Consider the following 22,689-nt stretch of genomic DNA (forward strand, 5'->3'; position numbering starts at 1 on the left):
ATATACATATACATACATACATTTTTTTTTTTTTTAAAGACAGAGGACACAAGTGAACAAAGAGCAGAGAGGGAGAGACAGAGGGAGAGAAAGAAGTGGTGCTCATCCCAAGCAGGGCTCGAACTTATCCAATGCAGGGCTCGTGCTCAGGAACCATGAGATCATGACCTAAGCCAAAGTCCAATGCTTTACTGAGTCACCCAGGCACCCCGAGGCTCTGTTAGTATTTCAGAAAACTCAAGAGATACTATGTGAAACTCTTAAATCAAGCCATTAAGAGACAATTTCAGTCTCCTTTAAAAGTCATCAAATGGTTCATCTGAAAAACCTAGAGAGATTAAAAGGAGAAAAATAGACCAAGAGAGTGGTGTTGAATCCCACTCTGTCTAGCCTCTAGGAAGTGGAAAATTATAAGAAACATTTTGGCCCCAGAAAAATCCCTAACCTAAACATTGCAAATAAAATGTTAGTACTAGATTTTACAGTGACAGAGAACGGCTGTAGGTGAATTGATAGTGCCCCGAATCCCACGGTGAGTACAAAAAATGGCCCTGACACCTGTTAGGATGAGCACTGGGTGTTGTATGGAAACCAATTTGACAATACATTTCATAATAAAAAAAAAAAATTAAAATAAAATTTAAAAATGGCCCTGAGGGCAGACTGAGAAGATACTGTTCAACCTGGAAGAAATCTGCACAAAGCCAACCCCTCCCTTCCCTTCATCCTAAGATTGGATGTAAGAGACAGTACGATAGCAGGCTCATTTTTAAACTCCCAAATACAATAGCTTGGTGCTCCCAACCAATTCTGCAGGAATGGGTCCATTTCCTATGATCCCCATACCCTGGCCATCCAGGGCATCAGGATCCTGGGTGGTGGGCTACCATCAATGCCTGGGCACCAAATGCATATTGTGTGATGCCCTGCAGACTCCGTGCTTGCTGCTGACCCAGGCCTTTAAGAGCAGAGTAAAGAGTGAAGAGAGAAGCAGATCTTTCTTTTGGATCAAAGGAGAGAAATTCCTATGTCCTAGGAACAACATGGACTATACTTAAGCCAAGATTAGTAGAATAGGCGGTAAGACATGGTGCTAAGAGTACAAACTCTGGAGATAGACCTTTCTGGGTTTGAGTCTCTACTGTATGGTCTGTAAGACCTGTGACCAGAGCTCCCCCATCCAGTTTTTCTGCACCAGAGTCCCTTATTTAGAGAATGGGGGTAATAGAACCTCATAAAGTTGTTTTGGAGATTAAACAAGATACTGTACATGAAGAGCACAGCACAGGGCACAGCCCTTTGTAGATGCTCAATAACTGTTATTACCACAGAGATCCCACTGAATGAGAGGCATGATTAAAAACAAATTCTCCAAATCCTTCCTGCTCTAAATCTTTCCCCCAGGAGCACATTCCAGTTTTGAATAGTTTTAATATAGGATGTGTAGAGATTCTGCCAGGAGTCAGGCCAGTGGCCCTTACCTAGCAGAGGTCCTTTTTTTGTGTCTTCCTGCTTCAATCATCCACTCGAGGCTTTTGAAATGAAACTCCCAATTCAGGCTCAAAGAAAAAGAATAAAAGGGAATTTTTTCTCTCCTTTTCAAACTCATGAAGACGAGAAACAAGTAAGCAAATAAAAAAAACCATATTTATCTCAAAACTGAAGATAACCTAATGCTATGCGGAAATTCCCAAACACCAGCGGCTCAAAATGTTTTGTTCCCTTGGGCCTTGATACCATATCTACCATGACACCCTCTCACCTAAAAAGACTCCTCCAAACCAGTTTGTTTCTTTGAGTGAAAAATTGGTAAACATTAAAGAAAGGGTGGGTGGGTGGATGAATTAATCACCTGAGAAAGTTAAATGAAAAATGATTTATTCAAATAAATGATGCTGCTAATCAACAATTAGAAGCAATGTGAAGTTATCCTTGACCTAAGGATTCAAAGGAGGACCTAAATTCATTCTGGAAATATGTTTGAAAAATACTGACATTGGTGAAATCGAAAAAGACATTAAAAAAAAATCGGAGGGGGAAAGTGGGTGATGGGCATTGAGGAGGGCACCTGTTGAGATGAGCACTGGGTGTTGTATGAAACCAATTTGACAATAAATTACATACATACATACATACATACATAAATAATAATAAAAAAAATCTTTAGAGCCTAACTCCCTTACTTAAACACAGACTAATATTATTGATCCATTTTAAGCCAAAAGGTGCAAAATGACAGATTTGATCTGATTAAGCACAACTCTGACCACTAACCCACTCTATAACTCAATTAATGGATTAGCCATTCTACATTTTATTCCCAGTCTTTCTCCTACCCTGCAAAATGCTTCTACCTCTTGTTTATAACATAAAACAAGGTCTGAGGATGGTCACCCATTTTAGGCTTTTGTCATTGTAATTCTATGCAAATGGAGATATTTCACCACTTTGTCTCCCCCAAATTGCTAATCACACTTTACTGGGTTACCCAATACCATCCAAAATAATGACAGCATGGAGTAATGCAAAGAGGACAAGCTTTAAACTTGTCCCATACCTACGTCTAAATCTTTTATCTGCAAACAAAATGTCTAATAATTGACTGAAAGATGTATCAATGGTGATATAGCCACAAAGTAGAATAGCCATGAAAGTTATATACTTACTGACTTGGAAAGAAGTTCATACATTATACAAAAAGAATACAATGTATGGTATAATCTTTAAAAATATAAATAAAGGTATCGATACACAAAGCAAAAGGCATAGAATGGCTTAGTAACTAGTTTTAACAAATATTTATCAAGCACCTATTATGTGTCAGACACAGTCGCATGTGCCCAGATTATATCAGTGAACAGAATGAAGTCCTTGCCTTCACAGAGCCTAGATTCTAAGAAGCAACAGAAAAAAACACAATACATTAATATACAATTTAATGTTAGGTATATCAGAATTATGACAAAAAGTAAAAAGGGAAAAAAGAGTGCTAGAGGCATGTTAATTAGGTAGGTGGTCAGAGACACATTTGAGCCAACACCTGAGAATATTGTGGAAGGGGATGGGAGGGGAAGCATGAAGATATCTGGGAATAGAGGAATATCACATTGAAGTCGCTGAGGCAAAAGCATGGAAGAGGAAGTCCCAGGAAGAGAAAGTCAATATGGTTGAAGAGGAATTAAGAAGGAAAAGGGTAGTTAAAGATGAAGTGAGGAGGCAGATAGGAACAAATTAGGGCTTGTGAGGCCACAGCAAGAACACTGGATTTTATTTTAAGTAGAAACAATACAGAGTGTGGGCAGGGGAGATCAGACTCACATTTATATGCTAAAATGTCAATAGCAGTTGTCTGTAGGTAGAAAAATTTCAGATTTGTCCTCCCATTTTGTTTTTCTATATTTATTCTTATTTTCATATTTTCTTTCTCTCCTCTCTAGCTCTTGAGCTCTCTCAAAAGATGACTCTACCATGCCCCCAACCAAAACTTAAGAATCATTCTGGGCTTTCAATTATTTAAAAATTAGTTTCAATTAACTCATTCATTCATTCATTCATTCTCTTTCATTCTCTTTCATTATATCATGTCCTCTTTTCAGGTAAACATTTCTCTAAAAAAAAAAAAAAGGATAACAATTTAACTACATCGATAGCTATTCAGCACAAAGTGGTTAAAAACAGAACAGTGTTTGCAATTAAACCAAATGTACAAGTCAGAGGTTCTTATGTACGCTGTTAACACTTTAGTCTTCTGAGACAGAATTAAATAAGATGAGGCAGATTCTATACATTTAAAATAAAGAACATGGTGTCACTAAAAAGGCAGACCTGAGCCTCTATAGTCTACCTAACTCCACAGTCAAGGTCCTAAGTATTTCTTGAAGACAAATGAGACCCAAGTTATCATCAACTATGTAAAATAATGTTTAAATTACTTTTTTGCCAGTATACTGCTTAAAGATATTCTGAAATAACCCCAAATTACTCTGAAATAAATATGAAAGTTTAAATATGTTTCGTGACACCCTTTGTGTTAACGTCCTGATTAATTAAGATTAATTGAAGATATAAATACTACAGTATGACCTTTAAAAACTCAATAGTAAACTTCAACTTGAGGGTACAAACCTAGGAACCACCTCTGATCATAATCCTCAGACTTACTCCCATCAAATCCTGAACTCAAACTCTCCTACCATGAACAAAGCAATTTTCCACTGTTTTCTTTTGATAAAACAAAACCCCCAGTTATGTAAGATTCCTTTCAATCACTTACCACTTTTTAAATGCACAACCACCATTAAAGAAAAAAACTTATCACACCTTGTAAGTACAAATAATATATTTTATTTCATCCCTGAAAACAAAAACAAAAATGTCTACATCTAATAAGACTGAACAATTATTCCAAACTTCAACTGGCAACGGTATGTAATTAATTTCTTCACATAGAGTATAGGGAAAAGAGTTTAGAAAGCTACCTTTCATGAAACAATATTTTCTCATACTTATTTTAATAAAGCATTATAATTATTGCTACTATGTGTGGTAACATATTATAATAATAAACAATACAATATCCAAAACTAAATTCAATATAGCCTAAATCTAAAAGCTAGCTGCACTTAGGCAGTTATTATAGAGAATAAATACTATGAAATACAGGGCACCATATGGCAATTAAATTTGCTACAAGGGAAATTTAAATAAAGTTGTACGTTCCTCTATACTAGAATTATCCAAGATTAGGATCTCTTGTGCTATATATATACAATAGCTGTTTTCCTGAAAAGAGAGTCAATCTTCATAGCTTAAATTAAATGCTCTTGTTTTTAAGTGGTCATTATATAAAATGAATACCTAATATATCTTTTACACAAATCCACAATTTCATGAAGCCAGATACTCTTACATAATGTTAACATTTTCCAAGCAATTTAATGCAGCACAAAATACCTTTAGTACACACACCTGGCTAAAGACCTTAAGCATCCCAGTCTCACAAATATCTCAGTCTCCCCTTCCACTGCCAACATAACAAAAGCAAAACTTACCCAAATACGGAAATAATGTGCTTTCAATAGCACAGACACTCAAAAGGTTAAACTTTTAAATTAATATTCATGTATGTGAAAAATCATGAATACTTTACTTAATTTTAATCTCATCATAAAAATATCTTTTATTCTTCAAGGTATATATAAGAAAATGTTATTTATGAGATTAGAGATTCCTATTTTTACATTATTTTTCTCAATGTTTAGAATAGGTTATGGACAGTGGCTACTAACCATCACAAGATTATAACCTTACAAATGTAATTTTTCAAAATATACAATAATTAACCTCCAGTTATTCTGAAGGCTAGTGCAAATGAAGACATTCTTTGGGTCATGATTTCAAAACATTATTTTCAACATTATACTTCCTTTCTCTGCTCATAATCTGAGTAACAAAATATAGTACTGGAAGTAAGCACATTTTCTAATAGTATTAGTCTAACAGTTAAACCTATTGAGAACAAATGACAAAATGATTCAATAACAATATTCTCTAAAAAACATGTTACATATTTAAATAAATATTTTATAGAAATGAACCCATGTCTTTCAGTGTTTTTGTTTCACCTCCATCCCAAACACAAAAGATTTATACAAAGATCACCTACCTGCTTACTACATCAACCATGTTACCAAATTCCCTTTAAGAATATAGTAGTACAGCATTGAAGAGACTTGCCTGAAAGCAAACTAATAACTTTTAAAATTTATATACAGAATTAGAGCTCTGTGAATCCAGCATATTCCTCAGAAATGCGCAGGGCTTTTATTGTACAGTATTATTCTATCCTAGCCAGCAACTTAAAAGCTTTCTGCCATAGGATATGATCCACGGTGGATGTAGCAGCACAAGGTGATCTTCAACTGCTATCTAATGCTGCCCGATGCATTGATCCTTTTATTTGTGGTTACCGGCACCAGGTTTCCACTTGTGCCATTGGTAGTGTTGGTTGCCGAGCCGTTCACAACAATATAGTCCACTTTGTTCTCCAGCTTTACCAAGCGTTGTAAAATGTCATCTAAGAGGACAGCAATTGTTCTCTTTAGATCCGCTACAGGGGAAAAAATCAGAATAAACTGTATTAAACATTGATAGAACACTTAATATTTGTATTTTCCTAGTTTGAGAGGGGGGATAATGAAACATTACTGAGTCATCAGAGAGAAAATATACTAGAGAGAAAGCTCTCATACCACAAATAGGAAAAACCTAATTGTGTAAATCAATAGCACCATATACAGACCTTCCTAAAGGAATTTCAGAGTTATAAATGTGAGGGCAACTCTCACCTTCTAGTGCAATAAAACACATTTGAAGTCTGGTTCAAAACTGTATTCCCTTTGTAAGCAGTTTGTAAAGATGACTGTGGACTAGGCAGGTCAGGTAAAACAAACTAGGTAAGTAAGTAAGAAATTCAATGAAATGCAGGGGCGCCTGGGTGGCGCAGTCGGTTAAGCGTCTGACTTCAGCCAGGTCACGATCTTGAGGTCTGTGAGTTCGAGCCCCGCGTCGGGCTCTGGGCTGATGGCTCGGAGCCTGGAGCCTGTTTCCGAATCTGTGTCTCCCTCTCTCTCTGACCCTCCCCCATTCATGCTCTGTCTCTCTCTGTCCCAAAAATAAACAAACGTTGAAAAATAAAAAATAAAAAAAAAAAAAGAAATTCAATGAAATGCAGAAACACAAAACCTGGATTCTCCAGAGGCTGAAATGTGTGTATGAGTGGGGGAGCCTAGGACCAGGGCAGATGCCAGGAAACTGATTAGTGCAGTAGAGATAATAACAATAGTTCCAAGTTAAATTTCTTCCAGAATGACAGGGAAGTTTATATGTCTTTGGGAGATTAAGGGGTTTCAATAGAATCTACCTAGAAAGAATGAAATTAGGACTTTTCCTTAGGATTATTTTTTCAAGTTTCCCAAAGGCGCCTGTACATATGAGGTACTCAGTAAGTGGCAACTAATATTGTTATTTTTTGCTGATTTCGAACTAAAAAGCAACTCAAGCCCTAATATGTGACCAGGGAAACAATCATCTAACCACAATTGATAAATTTGCTGATGGTTTTGTCACTAAGAGATCAGAAAAAGCAAAAGCAAAATAAAAAAGATACATTGGACTTCATCAAAATTTAAAACTTTTGGGTATCAAAGGCTATTATCCAGAAAGTGAAAATAACAGGCAGGATGGAAGACAATATTTGCAAATCATGTATCCGACAAGGGTTTAATTTCAAAAACATATAAAGAGCCCTTAAACAACAAAAGGATAACAACCCAATTTTTTAAATGAGCAAAGGACTTGAATAGACATCTCCCCAAATAAGATATGCAAATGGATAATAAACACAAGAAAAGATACCCAACATCACAATGAGATATCACTTCAGGATGGCTATAATCAAAGAAAGGGAAAAACAATATGATACTGGCACAAAAATAAACATATGGCTCAGTGGAACAGAATAGACACTCCAGAAATAAACCTGTGCTTATATGGTCAATTAATCCATGACAAAGGAGGCAAGAATACATAATAGGAAAAAAGTTTCTTCAACAAATGGTGCTGGGAAAACCGGACAGCTTCAAGCAAAAAAATGAAACTGGACCACTTTCTTAGATCAGACACAAAAATAAATTCAACATGGATTAAAGACCTAAATGTGAGACCTAAAATCATAAAATTCCTACAAGAAAACATAAGAAGTAATTTCTTTGACATTGGCTATAGAAACAGTTTTCTACGGGTGCCTGGTTGGCTCATTCGGTTGAGCATCTGACTTTGGCTGAAGTCATAATCTCACATCCGTGGGTTTGAGCCCCGCATCGGGCTGCTGACAGCTCAGAGCCTGGAGCCTGTTTTGGATTCTGTGTCTCCTTCTCTCTCTGCCTCTACCCTGCTCGCACTCTGTCTCTGTCTCTCAAAAAACAAAATGTTAAAAAAATTTTTTTTGCTAGATATGTCTTCTCTGGCAAGGGAAACAAAAGCAAGTATTTGGGGACTATATCAAGATAAAAAGCTCCTGCACAGTGAGGGAATCAACCAACAAAACAAAAAGGCAACCTACTGGATGGGAGAAGTGATCTGCAAATGATATAACTGATAAGGGGTGAATATACAAAATACATAAAGAACTTACACAACTCAACACCAAAAAAACAAATAATACAACTAAAAATGGGCAGAGGACCTTTGTAGACAGTTTTCCAAAGAAGACATAACAGATAGCCAACAGATATGTGAAAAGATGCTCACCATCACTCATCATCAGGGAAATCCAAATCAAAACTATGAGATATCACCTTACACCTGTCAGAATAACTAAAATCAAAATAAGAAATGACAAGTGTTGGCGAGGATGTGGGAAAAAAGGAACCCTCGTATACTGTTGGTGGGAACGCAAATTGGCACAGTCACTGTGGAAAACAGTATGGAGGTTCCTCAAAACATTAAAAATAGAATTACCATATAATCCAGTAATTCTATTACTGGGTATTTACCCAAAGAAAACAAAAAACACTAATTTGAAAAGATATATGCCCATCTATGTTTACTGAAGCATTATTTACAACAGCCAAGACATGAAAGCAACTCAAATGTCCAGTGGTAGATGAATGGATGAAGAAGAAGAGGTACATAAATACATAAGGGAAAATTACTCGGCCATAAAAAAGAATGAAATATTGCCATCTGCAATGACATGGATGGAGCCAGAGCATATAATGCTAATTGAAATAAGTCAGACAGAAAAAGACAAATACTGTATGACTTCACTCATATGTGTAATTTAAGAAACAAAACAATTTATATTGTACACCTGAAACTAACATAACACTGTATGTTAATAATAATTCAATAAAAAACATTTTTTTAAAGAAACAAAATAAGCATGGGTGAGCATATGGAGAAACTGGAATCCTCATACACTGCTGGTAGAAATATAAAATGGTCAGCCACTATAGAAAGTAGTTTAGCAATTCCTCAAAAAGCTAAATATAAAATTACCACATGACCCAGGAATTCCACTCCTAGGTATGTATATACCCCCCAAATTGAAAAGAGACTCAGAGATACTTGTACACCAATATTCACAACAGCCAAAAGGTGGAAACAATCCAAGTGTCCATCAATAGATGAAGAGATTGACAAAATGTGGTATATACATGCAATGGAATATTATTTAGCCATAAAGGATGATGTTCTGATACATGCTAAAACATGGATGAATTTAAAGACATTATGCAAGGTGAAATAAGCCAGACAAAGAAAGGGACAAATATTGTATGGATCCACTAATGTGAACTACCTAGAATAGACAAAATCATAAAGACAGAAAGTAGATTAGAGACTACCAAGGGCCAGTGAAATGGGGAAACAGCAAGCTCTTGCTTAATGGTTACAGTTTCTTGCTTAGAGTGATGCAAGTTTTAGAAAGTTAATAGTGATGGTTGTACGACACTATGCATTAATGCCGCTGAACAGTATACTTTAAAATTATTAAAACGGCAAGTTTTATGCTATATACATTTTACCATAATGTTTAAAAGTGAAAAAAATGAAAAAAATCAGAATGGAGTAGTGAGAATAGTGGTTGTGGGTGGTAGCAGAAGGTGATTAGAAAATGCTATTAAAAAAAACAAAACAAAAAAGTCAATGTAATATAAAGTTAGGGGAAAACTTTATTTGGAAGAATGAGACTCTACAAAAAGTATATCTTCTGGCATCGTTCATCATGAGAACTTACATATTCTAGTACAGCAGAAATGTACAAGAAAAAAAAAGTGTAAAAAAAAATCCTGTGACAAGTATTTAGGGATGAAATGTCATGATACATAAAACTTTCAAATGGTGCCCCAAAAAACAAATACATTTGTATACAGAAGGAAAGATAAAAACAAATGCAGAAAAGTTTTTAGCAAATGGTGAGTATAGACAAAAGATATAGGATGTTTATTATACAATTTTCCCTAATTTTCGATAGACTCAAATTTTCAAAATAAAAGACTGCAGACAGGAGACCTTTCTTTATTAAGATCTTCCAATCAAGAGTTATAATAGTATTGGTAAATAGGACAGAATTAAATAATTTTTTTAAAAAATCCTTCAGCAACAAGACTAAAGGGTTTTTCTCTGGAGGTTATCTCCAGTACAGTATTTGAAGAGGTAGCAACATAGGCCAGAGAGGTCTAGAAAGTATAGAACGGGGTGGAGGTAGGGGGTGAAAGGGTCTACCAGCATGTTAAAGTAAAATGAAGCTAAAGCTGGGGCGCCTGGGTGGCTCAGTCGGTTAAGCATCCGACTTCAGCTCAGGTCACGATCTCGCGGTCCATGAGTTCGAGCCCCGCGTCGGGCTCTGGGCTGATGGCTCAGAGCCTGGAGCCTGCTTCCGATTCTGTGTCTCCCTCTCTCTCTGCCCCTTCCCCGTTCATGCTCTGTCTCTCTCTGTCTCAAAAACAAATAAACGTTAAAAAAAAAATTAAAAAAAAAAAAAAGAAGCTAAAGCCCTAGGATGTTTGACACCAAGCTGAGGTGTGACATGAATTATAAAGGTAAGCCTAATTATTGATTAGAATTAAGTTACATAGCAATTAAAGGAAAAGGCGGGACTAATGAGAAACAACTATATGATAATTTTATTTTAACAATGTCCTAAGCTGTTAAATGTATCCTCTCAAATATTCTAAAATCAAGTGTTTTAATAAAACATTACATGGGGCACCTGGGTGGCTTAGTCAGTAAAGTGTCCGGCTCTTGGTTTCAGCTCAGGTCATGATCTCACAGTATGACAGAGAGAGCCCCACCTGTGCTGGACTCTGCGCTGACAGCTCTCAGGACCTGCTTGGGATTCTTTCTCCCTCTCTCTCTCTGCCTCTCTCCTGCTCATGCTCACTCGTTCCCTCTCTCTCTCTCTCCCCGCCCCCACCTCAAAATAAATAAACTTTAAAAAAAATTACAAAAAACTCAGATTTGGGGGGCACCTGGGTGGCTCAGTCCATTAAGCATCCAACTTCGGCTCAGGTCATGATCTCACAGTTTGTGGGTTTGAGCCCCACGTTGGGTTCTGTGATGACAACTCAGAGCCTAGGGCCTGCTTCAGATTCCATGTCTCCCTCTCTCTGCTCCTCCCCGCTCACATTCTCTCTCTCAAAAATAAACATTAAAAAAAAAAAAAAAAAAACCTGTTTAAAAAAAAAAAACTCAGATTTTTAACTACTTTGCTCCATGATATAAAATTAGTTAGTTGACAAAGAAGAATAAAATTAATGTTTCCTGAACTTGGGATTCTTTCGAATATACCAAAACTCCCTTTCTCTAAATTCACAATATAATTTTATGTTTACATCTCAAGGGATTGCATATTTAAAGAAATTTATATTATATGGGAGTTCACAGTACTCCATAAACCCTATTAACTAAAGGTGCTGGTAATAAGAACTCTTTCCGTAACTATGAGCCCTGTTCAGAAACCCTAAAAGCAACTTGAAAGCAACCATATCATATCCAACCTTTTACCCTCAGCTCACCATTTTGACATTTTATCACACAGTAGACACTGAACAAATGTTTGAAATAAACATTTGCTGAATGTCCGATTCATGTGTTTGGTAGGTGGTATTGTTGAGATTGACATGAAGGATCAGATTTAGGAAAAGAGCCTTTTAAGGTTGTTCTATTTCTGCTTTAAGCTTCCCTATTCTGGAAGAAAAAATCAAATAGTTTATGGGGGGCGGGGGGAAGGAAAAAAGAAAAAAATGAGCTGTAACAAAGGCACATAAAGACATAGATACTATCAAAATAGTACCTAGCTCAATTATTTCACTGTACACAAAAACCAAACGGAGGATATAATGCTACTAAATATACTAACGATATTGGATATTGGATATAAACAGATTTTAACTATACTAAACATAATCAGGGACAGTGAGACATAGCAGAAAGCCACTCTCATACCAAGGAACAGAGGGAGAAAGAAAGTAGTGATGTAACCAGAGCCCAAGTCCAAGGAAAACCACCAGTGGAAAACAAAGCCAAGGCAGGCAGTCTGGGAGAAGCTGGTGCTACAAAAGAGACACCACCTCCGGCAGACAGGGAGGAAGAAAAGTACCCTAGCCTTTCCCTTGTCTTACTTTCCAAACTCCTGCCAACGCCCCCCACTGACTCAACCCAGGCAGAAGCTAGCTGATCTGGGAACTTGGAAAACACTACCTACTCAAATCACCCTCCTTTGAGATACAAAACAGGAGAAAGGTAAGTGAAGGACACCAGGAACAGGACCAGCACAAACAGCAAGTATACATGCCTTTGTGAACCCCATACTTAGGTCTGTCTTGATTTATCTCTTATTTACATCTCAATAGGTTTTACTGTTTTTATTATTATGAGCTGCCTCAAATCTGATAACTAGGTGTGTCTAGTCAAGGATTTTCATATCTATATTTATGAGAGATATTGGTCCATAGTTTTTATTTCTTATATAACCTTTGTCTGATTTTGGTATTAAGCTAATGCTATTTTCACAAAATGAACCTGAGAAATGTTCTCACCTATTTTCTGAAAGACTGTGTGGAATTCATATTCCTATTTAAACTTCTGATAGAATTCTCCAGTGAAATCATCAGGGCCTAGAGATTTCTTTTTGGGGAGTTCTTAAACTATAAATTAAACTTCCCTAATAGGTATAGGGTCCCCATGATTTTTATATTGTACTTTCATTTTCATTTAGTTCAAACTATTTTTTAAATTTCCCTTCAGAATTCCTCTTTGATCCATAGATTATTTAGAAGTGTGTTTAGTTTCCAGTTACTTGGAGATTTTGTTACTGATTTCTAGTTTGAGTTCATTGTGGTTAGAGAACACACTCTGTATGATTTTAATTCTTTTATATGGATTGAGGTTTGTTTTACAGCCTTGGATATGATCTATTTTGGTAACTATTCCATGGACTGAAAAAACATGTATATTCTGCTGTTGTTGATAGAGTTTCTATATATGTAAATAAGATCCTATTGGTTAGATTGTGTTCTAATGATCTTCTGTATCTTTGCAGATTTTCTAAATGGTTCTATCAGTTCCTGAGAGGGGGATGTTTCAGGTCTCAATTATAATTGTGGATTTACCTATTTCTCCTTTTAATTCCACCACTTTGTACATACAAATTTAGGATTGTTTTTTCTTCTGAGTGGTTTGACCCTTCTATGATTACATAATGTCCTTCTCTGACTTTGCTAGTTTTCTTTGCTCTGAATTCTACTTTATCTGATATTAATGGAGCCACTCCTGCTTTCCTTAATGTTTGCATGACAAATCTTTTTCTATCCTTTTACTTTTAGGCAGCTGATATTATTAAATTTGAAATAAGTTTCTTGCAGGGAGCACATATTTGGGTCATGTTTCCTAATGCAGTCTGTCAATCTCTTTTAACTGGTATACTTAAAACAGATTTATATTTAATGTAATTGTTATATATTAGTACTTAAATCTGCCATTTAATTCTTTGTTTTGTTTGTTCTGTTTTTCACTTCCCTGTTTAATTTTTCCTGCTCTCTTATAGGTCATTTGGAATATTTTTTAGAATTCTTTTTTTGGTTCATCTGAATGTATCTTTTTGTACAGTTTTAGTGGCTACTCTAGATACTATATCATGTATATAACTTACCAGTCATTTTACCAATCTGAATGAAATACATAAGCTTTACCTCTCTTTACCATCTATGATGGTTCATTATATGTGTCAACTTGGCTAGGCTATAGTGCCTAGACAAACAAATACACCATTCTGGATGTGGTTTTGAAGGTAGTTTTTAGATGTGATTAGCATTTCAACAGTAGCCTTTCAGTAAAGCAGATTACTCAATATAATGTAAGTGGACCTCAATCAGCTGAAGACCTTAAGAAAAAAGACTGAGGTTCCAGGAAAAGGAAGGAACTCTGCCTCCAGACTGACTGCCTTTGGACTCAGAACTATCATGTTAACTCTTGCCAGAATTTCCAGCCTGCCAGCCTCCCCTGAAGATTTTGACTTTCCAGTCCTCACAATTGTATAAACCAATTTCTTAAAGTCCATCAATCTCTCTGTTCTATTTCTCTGGAAAACCCTAATACACCATCCTTTTATCCTACTTCCATTTATATTGTCGTAAATATTTCCTCTACACACATTTAAAATCACCTTAGCACTATAATTTTTGCTTCAACCATCATAGTTTAGAAAACTCCAGAAAAGGAAACCTACTGAATTACCCTTATTTTTATTTACTATATTCTGTCTTCCCTCCTTCCTGATAGTACCAAGGTCCCTCCTTTTACCATGTTTTTATTTACACTTCCTTCAGCCATCTCTTAGATTAGGTCTGCTATTCTTTTCCTTCATCTGAGAAGGTCTTTGACTTCCCCTTTCATTCCTGAAGGATATTTTCACTGGATATAGAATTCTGTATTGATAGTTCTTTCTTTTTGGCACCTGAAAACATATTTTATCACTTCCTTCAGGCCTCAGTGGTTTCTGATGAGAAATGCACTGTTATTTGAGTTGTTTTTCCACTATAAGATGTCATTTTTTTCTCCAGGTGCATTTAAGATTTGATGCACTGTTATTTGAATTATTTTTCCACCATAAGATGTCATTTTTCTCCCCAGTTGCATTTAAGATTTTTTTTTCCAGTTGCTCTTTAAGTTTCAGAAGTTTAATTATGATTTATCTTGACATGGATTTTAGGGGGCTTAGCCTGCTTGGGGTTCACTCAGCTTTTTTTTAAATAAGTTTACTTTTTTTAATGTTTATCTATTTTTGAGAGAGAGAGAGAGAGAGAGCAAGCAGGGGAGGGACAGAGAGAGAGAGAGAGAGAGAGAGAGAGAGAGGATCCAAAACAGGCTCTGTGCTGACAGCAGAAAGAGTGACATGGGGCCTGAACCCATGATCACAACCTAGGATCATGACCTGAGTCAAAGTCACAGGCTTAATTGACTGAGCCAAATAGGTCCCCTTAAGCTTCTTGAATCTGAGGTCAATGTCTTGTCAAATTTAGGAAGTCTGCAGCCATTATTTATTTATTTTTTTAAGTACTTTTCCAGCTCTGCCCTCATTCTCCTCTCCTTCCAAAACTCCAATGACACAAATGTTACATCTTTTGTTATAGTCTCACAGGTTTCTAAATCTCTGGGTTTTTTTTTTCTCCCAGTCTATTTTTTTCTCTTGTTCAGATTGTGTAATTATATTGTTCTATATTCCAGTTCACTGATTCTTTCATCTTCATTCTGTTAAGTCAATCTGCTGAGCTTTTTATTTTAATTACTGTACTTTTCAGTTCAAAAATTTCCATTTGGTTATTCTTTATATGTTCTATTTATGTGCTGAGACTTTCTATTTCTTTGTTGAGGCTATTTTTTCACTTGCTTTGTGTAAATTCCTCATCGAAGCACTTTTAATAATAACTGCTTTAAAATCTTTTTCAGATAATTCTGATATCTATCATTGGTTGTCTTTTTTCATTCAGTCAGATATTCCCAATTCTTGGTATGAGAAGTGATTTATATTTGAAACCTAGACACTTACATATTAGTTTATGAGATCTTGGATCTTATTTAAACCTCCTATTTTAGGGTCACCTGAATGGCTTAGTCAGTTGGGCATGTGACTCTTGGTTGCAGTTCAGGTCATGATCTCAGTTTGTGAGTTCAAGCTCCACATCAGGCCCTGCACTAGCAGTGGGGAGCCTGCATGGGATTCTCTCCCTCCCTCTCTGCCCCTTCCATGCTTGCTCTCTCTCAAAATAAATAAATAAACTTAAAAAATATATGTATATGTATGTATACATACATACATACACACATATATCTATATATATGTATATATAGATATGTTTTAGATGACTTTCTCCGATGCCACTGTGGCAGGACAGAGGGGTACCCCTTACTATTGCCAGGTGGAAGAAGTCTAGGTTCCCCATTTAGCCTCCACTGTCACCTGAGGGTGGTAAGCTCCCCATCACTGCTGAATGGAGGTGGAAAAGTTCCAGGTCCCCATGTACTCTGCATTGATAATGTGGTGGGGATGGCCTCCTTACCCCTGGGCAATAGTGCAAGTCCTGACTGTTCACTAAGACTCCTCTGACAACACCTCAGAGGGAAGGGGATGGGCACCTCATTACTGCATGTAATGAGGTATGGAAGTCCTGGCTCCCCATGTAGTCTCCACAGGTACCATGGGGGAGGGAGGTATTGGATACCTTATTACAGTCTCACAAGGGTAAAGTGTAGGCTCCCCGTTTGGCCTTTGATCATACAGGTGGTGGTGCAGCCACAATATTTTTATGTGATCTTTGGCTGAAGGAGAATAGTTATTGTCCAAAAGTTTTCTGTCTTGCCAGACTGCCCCTTTCTTGGCTACAAGAGCAGGTGTCTGTTGGGGAGATTACTGACTTCTTCAGCTCCAAGTCTGGAATATATGAGGTTGAACACAACAAAACAAAACAGGGATCATACCACTGTGTCCTGAGGTCCCTAGCCAGTATTTTTCTCTTTCAGATTCTTATGTTTGTTTTATATAAAATGTCCAGGACTTTCAGTTGTACTTAAATGGGAATAGGGAAAGATGGATAGCATAGGAACAGGAAAAGGAGGGATCTCCATCTTCCCAAATTCCCCAGTTTAGGGAATTTTATTTAAATTGTTTTTCTTCAACTATAAAAGATATTCTCTAGCAGCTTATCATAGCACTGTTTTCATTCATTACTTACATGATAATTTACATATTTGAAAAACTGATTAAAGTTAAGAAATTTTAGGAGCGCCTGGGTGGCTCAGTCGGTGAAGCGTCCAACTTTGGCTCCAGTCATGATCTCACAGTTCATGAGTTTGAGCCCCGTGTCAGGCTCTGTGCTGACAAGCTTGGAGCCTGGAGCCTGCTTTGGAGTCTGTGTCTCCCTCTCTCTCTCTGTCCCTCCCCTGCTCATACTCTATCTCTCTTTCTCTCTCAAAAATAAATAAACATTAAAAATTTTTTTTAAATAGTTAAGAAATTTTAACTTGTGTTTCTAAAGGTTATTTTTTATAGACTTATATGGAAAAACAACTATTTGTTAACTTATTTTCAGAAAAGTATCTATTATTTATTTATTTGAGAGAGAGAGAAATAGAGAGAGAGAGAGAGAGCATGCAGGGGAGAGGGGGAGAGAGAAAGAAAGAGAGAGAGAGAGAGAGAGAGAGAGAAAATCCCAAGCAGGCTCCGCACTTAGTGTAGAGCCCAACACAGGACTTGATCCCTTGACCCTGGGACCACTACCCAGCCAAAAAAAAGAGTCAGATGCTCAACCAACTGGGTCACCCAGGCACCCCTGCAGAAGAGCATTTAAATATCAACATTAAATTGTTTTCCAGTTCTTCCAAAATATTTTTGAAATCTAGTTTTTGTTTTGTTTTGTTTTGTTTTTTAATTTTTTTTTCAACGTTTATTTATTTTTGGGACAGAGAGAGACAGAGCATGAACGGGGGAGGGGCAGAGAGAGAGGGAGACACAGGATCGGAAACAGGCTCCAGGCTCTGAGCCGTCAGCCCAGAGCCTGACGCGGGGCTCGAACTCCCGGACCGCGAGATCGTGACCTGGCTGAAGTCGGACGCTTAACCAACTGCGCCACCCAGGCGCCCCGAAATCTAGTTTTTAAAAGTGTTCAACCACATTAGTAGACAGTAAAACCAAAACTCTTAAAAGAAAGCAGGGTTCATCTTTGGAAGGAAAAGTCTGTAGTGATAAAACAATAGTATTGCTATAGATTCAGAAACAGTTTAGGAAACAAAACAATGCCTCAAGTGCAAAGTGTTCTATGAACAGTCACTGGGAAACTCAGACCAAGTATCCCCAATTCACTGTTCTAGGCAAACCTCAGAATCCAAAACATGTTACATGGGAAGAAAAAAAATTATATCAGAGAAGACTAAGAATATTGAGAAAAAGATCTAGAGCAGGGGAAATGGTTTTTTACAGGGAAAGCACAAATTACTGTTCAAAATTTACAGACAATGACGTATAAAGGTGAACTGATCTGCCTATGACCTTTGTGATAGTAACAATTCATTGGTGACTGGGATTAAAAAAAAGCTTATGCTTATTTTCCCAACTGGGAAAAACAGGTTAAACAGTTCAAGGGGAGACTATTCAATAAATAAATAAAAAGCCTTCTAGCTTTTTTGTATAGCAATGAGAAGCTAAATGGTTTCTATAGATGGTTAAATGTTCAAGTTCTCCAGAACTTGTAAAATTCTGATTTTATTGTAACTTAAATAAATATTTATATATTACTGCCATGTCAAATGAGTGGAGCAAAAGATGGAATTCAAATAATAAATCTGGGATAACTGGCTACCTAATGTGGAAAAAAGAATCTGCATCTCTTACTGCTTACACCAGAAATCTCAACTATATTATAGACGTAAATGTAAAAACAAAAACAAAACCCACCATAGTATATTAGAGTGTAAGCTTTGGGGCAAATATTTTAAGCATAAACCTAAACCATAAAAAATGATAGACACAGGGCGCCTGGGTGGCGCAGTCAGTTGAGAATCTGACTCTTGTTTTCACCTCAGGTCATGATCCCAGGATTGTGGGACTGAGCCCAGCATCCTCTGTGCTGAACATGGAGCCTCCTTAAGATTCTCTCTCTCTCTCCCTCTGCCCCTCTCCCCTGTTCACTGTATCTCTTTAAAATTTAAAAAAAAAAAATTGTTTAATAAAAAATGACACACACATTCTGCTACCCAAATTTTTTAAACAATAATACCAAGTTATTAGGCAACTGAAAAACCAGAAGAAAAACATTTGCAACACATAATAACGGCATTAATGCCTTTACAAAGAATCAGTCACTTAAGAAATTTCCCAGCAGAAAAACTGGCAAAGGATATAAATGACTCACTCATACATACAAGAATTACAAATAGCCAACAATCCTTTAACCTCTACTGTAAACAAAGAAATGCAAAAGCAAACAACTAGAGATCATATAAAATTAAATAGAATGGTGGAGAAACTGGCACTTTCACACTGCTGTGAAGGTCGCAGTAGGAATGTATACTGGTAGAGCCATTCTGAAGGACAATCTGACAAATGCCTATTAAACTTAACTTGCATATCCTTGACCAAAAAATTCCACATGTAAGGAATCTATTCTTCAGAAACATTTACACAAACATGAAATACACATTTATACTCACACATATATGTCATACACATACAAACACACATACATTGTAGCATTGAATCAAACACAAAATAGGTTAGCAACAAATTATCCATCATTACAGAATAAGTGGGCAAGGAGTGAGGGCGGGCAGGTTAAGGAATATTTATAAAATGAAACAATATTAAGTCATTGTAAAGGATGAGACAGACCTATATGTAATAATATGGAAAGATAGCCACAGTAATTAAGTGAAAACAGGTAAGCTGCAAACCAGTATCCACAGTACAATCCCATTTTTGCTCAAAATAAAATAATGTGCTAGATCATGTGTAAGCAAACTACAGCTGGTTGGCTGCCTGTCTTGGTAAATAGTTTCACCAGAACATAGCCATGCTCTGGAAATATTTACTATTTAGCCCTTTAAAGAAAAGTACACTTACCCCAATACGGAACAAATTAAATGACATTCTTTCTGCCTTTTTAACTTATCTATCTTGTATATTTCTGCACTATTTGAATGTTTATAATAAACATATATTTAGAAAATAAGTAAAAAAATATATCAGGAATTGGTTAAATATCACGTGGCCATTAATGACGTAGGTATATATTCATTGACATAAGTATTTCCACCATACATTAAATTTTAAAAGTTTATCAAATATCATGTGTAGCTAGGTCTGAACGTTGCTTTTAAAACTGAGTCGTGGGGCACGTGAGTGGCTCAGTCAGTTCAGTATCCAACTCTTGATTTCTGCTCAGATCATGATCCCATGGGATTGAGCCCTGTGTTTAGTTCTGTGCTGAGCATACAGCCTATTTAAGATTCTCTCTCTCTCTCTCTCTCCCCCTCTCCCCAGCATGTATTCACTTTTTCTCTCTAAAAAAAAATAATAATAAAATGGAAAAATAAATAAAATGAAAAAAAATATTTTTTGAAAACTCAAGTCATTACACACAGCTGGGCAGCATAGCACAGATGGCTGCTACCTTTTAAAATATCACAGTTAGGGGCACCTGGGTGGCTCAGTTGGTGGGGCACCCAAAATTTTTTAATATTTATTTATTTTTGAGAAAGAGAGAGAGAATGCAGGGGAGGAGCAGAGAGAAGGGGTACAGAGGACCTGAAGTGGGCTCTGAGCTGACAGCAGTGAGCTGGATGTGGGGTTCGAACTAATGAAGCAAGAGACCATGAACTGAGCCAAAGTTGAATGCTCAACTGACTGAGCCACCCAGGCGCCCCAGGCATCCAACTCTTAATTTTGGCTCAGGCCACAATCTCATGGTTAATGGGTTCGAGCCCGTGTCGGGCTCCATACTGGCAGTGCAGAGCCTGCTTAGGATTCTCTCTCCCCACCCCTCTCTGCCTCTTCACAGCTCAGGCTCACATGTGCTCTTACTCTCTCTCAAAAATAATTTATATAGAGAGAGATCTATATATATACAGAGAGAGAGAGAGAGATCAGTTATTTTGCTCAAGTACAAAAACTTTATTTTCAAGTATTTTTCTTCTTATTATAAGATTTACTTTCTATCAGTGTCCTTGGACTAAGCAGAATGCAAAACAATGTAATTTCTGCATCTCTATCTGCCACAAGAACCTCCATCTCAGTATATACCAGCTCCTTCATCTCTAAGTCATCTAAATTTGATCCTCAAGAGCAAATGCAGGCTAACCTTCATCAACTCATAAGAACCATCATAAAGGTGTTTCTATAAAAATAGAAAGTGCCTAGGGCATTTCCAGATAAAGAAGGTAAACTGAAAAAAGGCAATTAACCTCTGCTGACTTTGGATGAAAGAGGACTTCAACCACCTCCGTTTTGACCTCAGTCTGGACTTGCTAATTGATTAAGTTCTTATTTCCAGCTTCTCTTAACTCAGGCTAACAATCTTGTGGGAAAAGCACCCTGTGATGGGAACCAAAACTACCCCCTCAAGTATAAGGACTGCCCTGAGCCAGCAAGATTCTGTGTGACTGACCCAAGACACTGATCAAGGAGACCTTTACTGCCCGACTGTGCTACCCACCAACCCCTGTCCCACATTTTCCTTATAAAAACATGAGGCATTTTCAGCACTACGGATTCATTTGGGACACTAGTGCACTGGCTTCTCGGTGTTGGCCTTACTAAAACAAATTCCTTTCTTGTCTCACCACCACCCTTTTCTCTGCCTTTGGATTCTGTTAGCGGGGAGCCAAACTTGGTCTGTTGGGGACCCCTGGAACCAGGTGCTCTTGCACCCATGGGTCCCGGCTACATGGACACTCCACCAAAACAGTAACGGTGCTTTTTGCTCTCTTTTTCTTTCTTTCCTTCTTTAAGCATAAATCCACAAGGCCAAGGATAACAGAAGAGACCATAGCAACACAACTCCAGAAGGTAGAAAGCAAAGGGACGAGTGTTAACTGACTTAGAAGCTCTGAAAAATTTGATCTTAGAAGAAAAACTAAGAAACAATTCAATGTTCTCCACAGAACCCTACCCTTAAAATGCCCAGGAACTGTTGTTATAGTGGGTACCAGTGAAAATAGGGGTTAAAAAAGGGACTAAAACAGAAGAATTGGGTGAAAATTTATCTATGGAGACATTTGATTCCTAAATTATCTAGAACACTCCCCAACTGGGCAATAGCCCCTCACTCCCTGCAGAAAAGCTGAGGTTCATTTTCTGAAGCCAGTGAAACAGCTAAGGGCCTGAGTGCCACAGTGAAAACAGGGGGAGTAAATGAAAATTTACACAGTGAGTGCTGAGACTACCTGTCCTCCCCCAGCCTCTTCCTCTCATTTGGATCCCACAACAGTTGAAGGCCTATACTCTCCAGCAAGATTGGAAGTCCTTCTCTAGGGAATCTGATCAGCTCAAGAAGAAAGACCTAAATACACCCATATTTGGGATTCCGCAAAGAAACAGACAGTGATAATGTGCAATAGAGTTTGGCCGGACTTTGTCCCTAGTTCCTGGGAGGTAGCCTCTAAATGTTTGGAATTTCCTGAGCGATAAGACTGTCTTTGTTATTCATGATGGGCCCCTGGAACCCCACTGATAGTTTATATTAACAAAGTGACTCAGACTGGGCCCCTAGATAGTTTGTGCTAATGACATGACTCAGGATGGGGACTGGGCATGCCAGAAAGACCAAACTATGTAATTAGAGAGTCGTGGCTTTTCAGTAATGTCAGATCAGTGAGAGGGGCTGGAAAGTGAATTCAACCATCTGGCTAAATCCAATCAATCGTGTTTGCACAATAAAATCCCAATAAAAATCCTGGACACAAAGTTCAGGTGAATTTCCCTAGGTAACAATACTCTTAATATGATCATACACGAATGTGCCAAGAGAGTAATGCGGCCTGATTCCATGGGAAGAAGACAACAGAAACTTCGCCTCTGGAACCCTCTCAGACTTGCCCTATGTGTGTATCCCTTTTGCTGGTTCTGAGTTTCTTTTT

General features: G+C 37.2%; 1 protein-coding gene across 3 annotated transcripts in view; it reads right to left on the reverse strand.

Moving 5' to 3' along the window:
* Positions 1-4,321: 4,321 nt before the first annotated feature.
* Positions 4,322-22,689, reverse strand: part of CCDC126 (coiled-coil domain containing 126) — a 41,038-nt gene continuing 22,670 nt past the window's right edge. For all 3 annotated transcript variants that reach the window (XM_025929981.2, XM_086694321.1, XM_086694322.1), the window contains one exon: positions 4,322-6,109. In XM_025929981.2, the coding sequence (XP_025785766.1) occupies positions 5,925-6,109 (185 nt within the window). In that variant the 3' untranslated portion in view covers positions 4,322-5,924. The remainder of the gene's footprint in view (positions 6,110-22,689) is intronic.

Source organism: Puma concolor, chromosome A2, assembly GCF_028749965.1.
Source record: "Puma concolor isolate L17-30 chromosome A2, mPumCon1.1.hap2, whole genome shotgun sequence".
In the NCBI taxonomy this organism is placed as follows: Eukaryota; Metazoa; Chordata; class Mammalia; order Carnivora; family Felidae; genus Puma; species Puma concolor.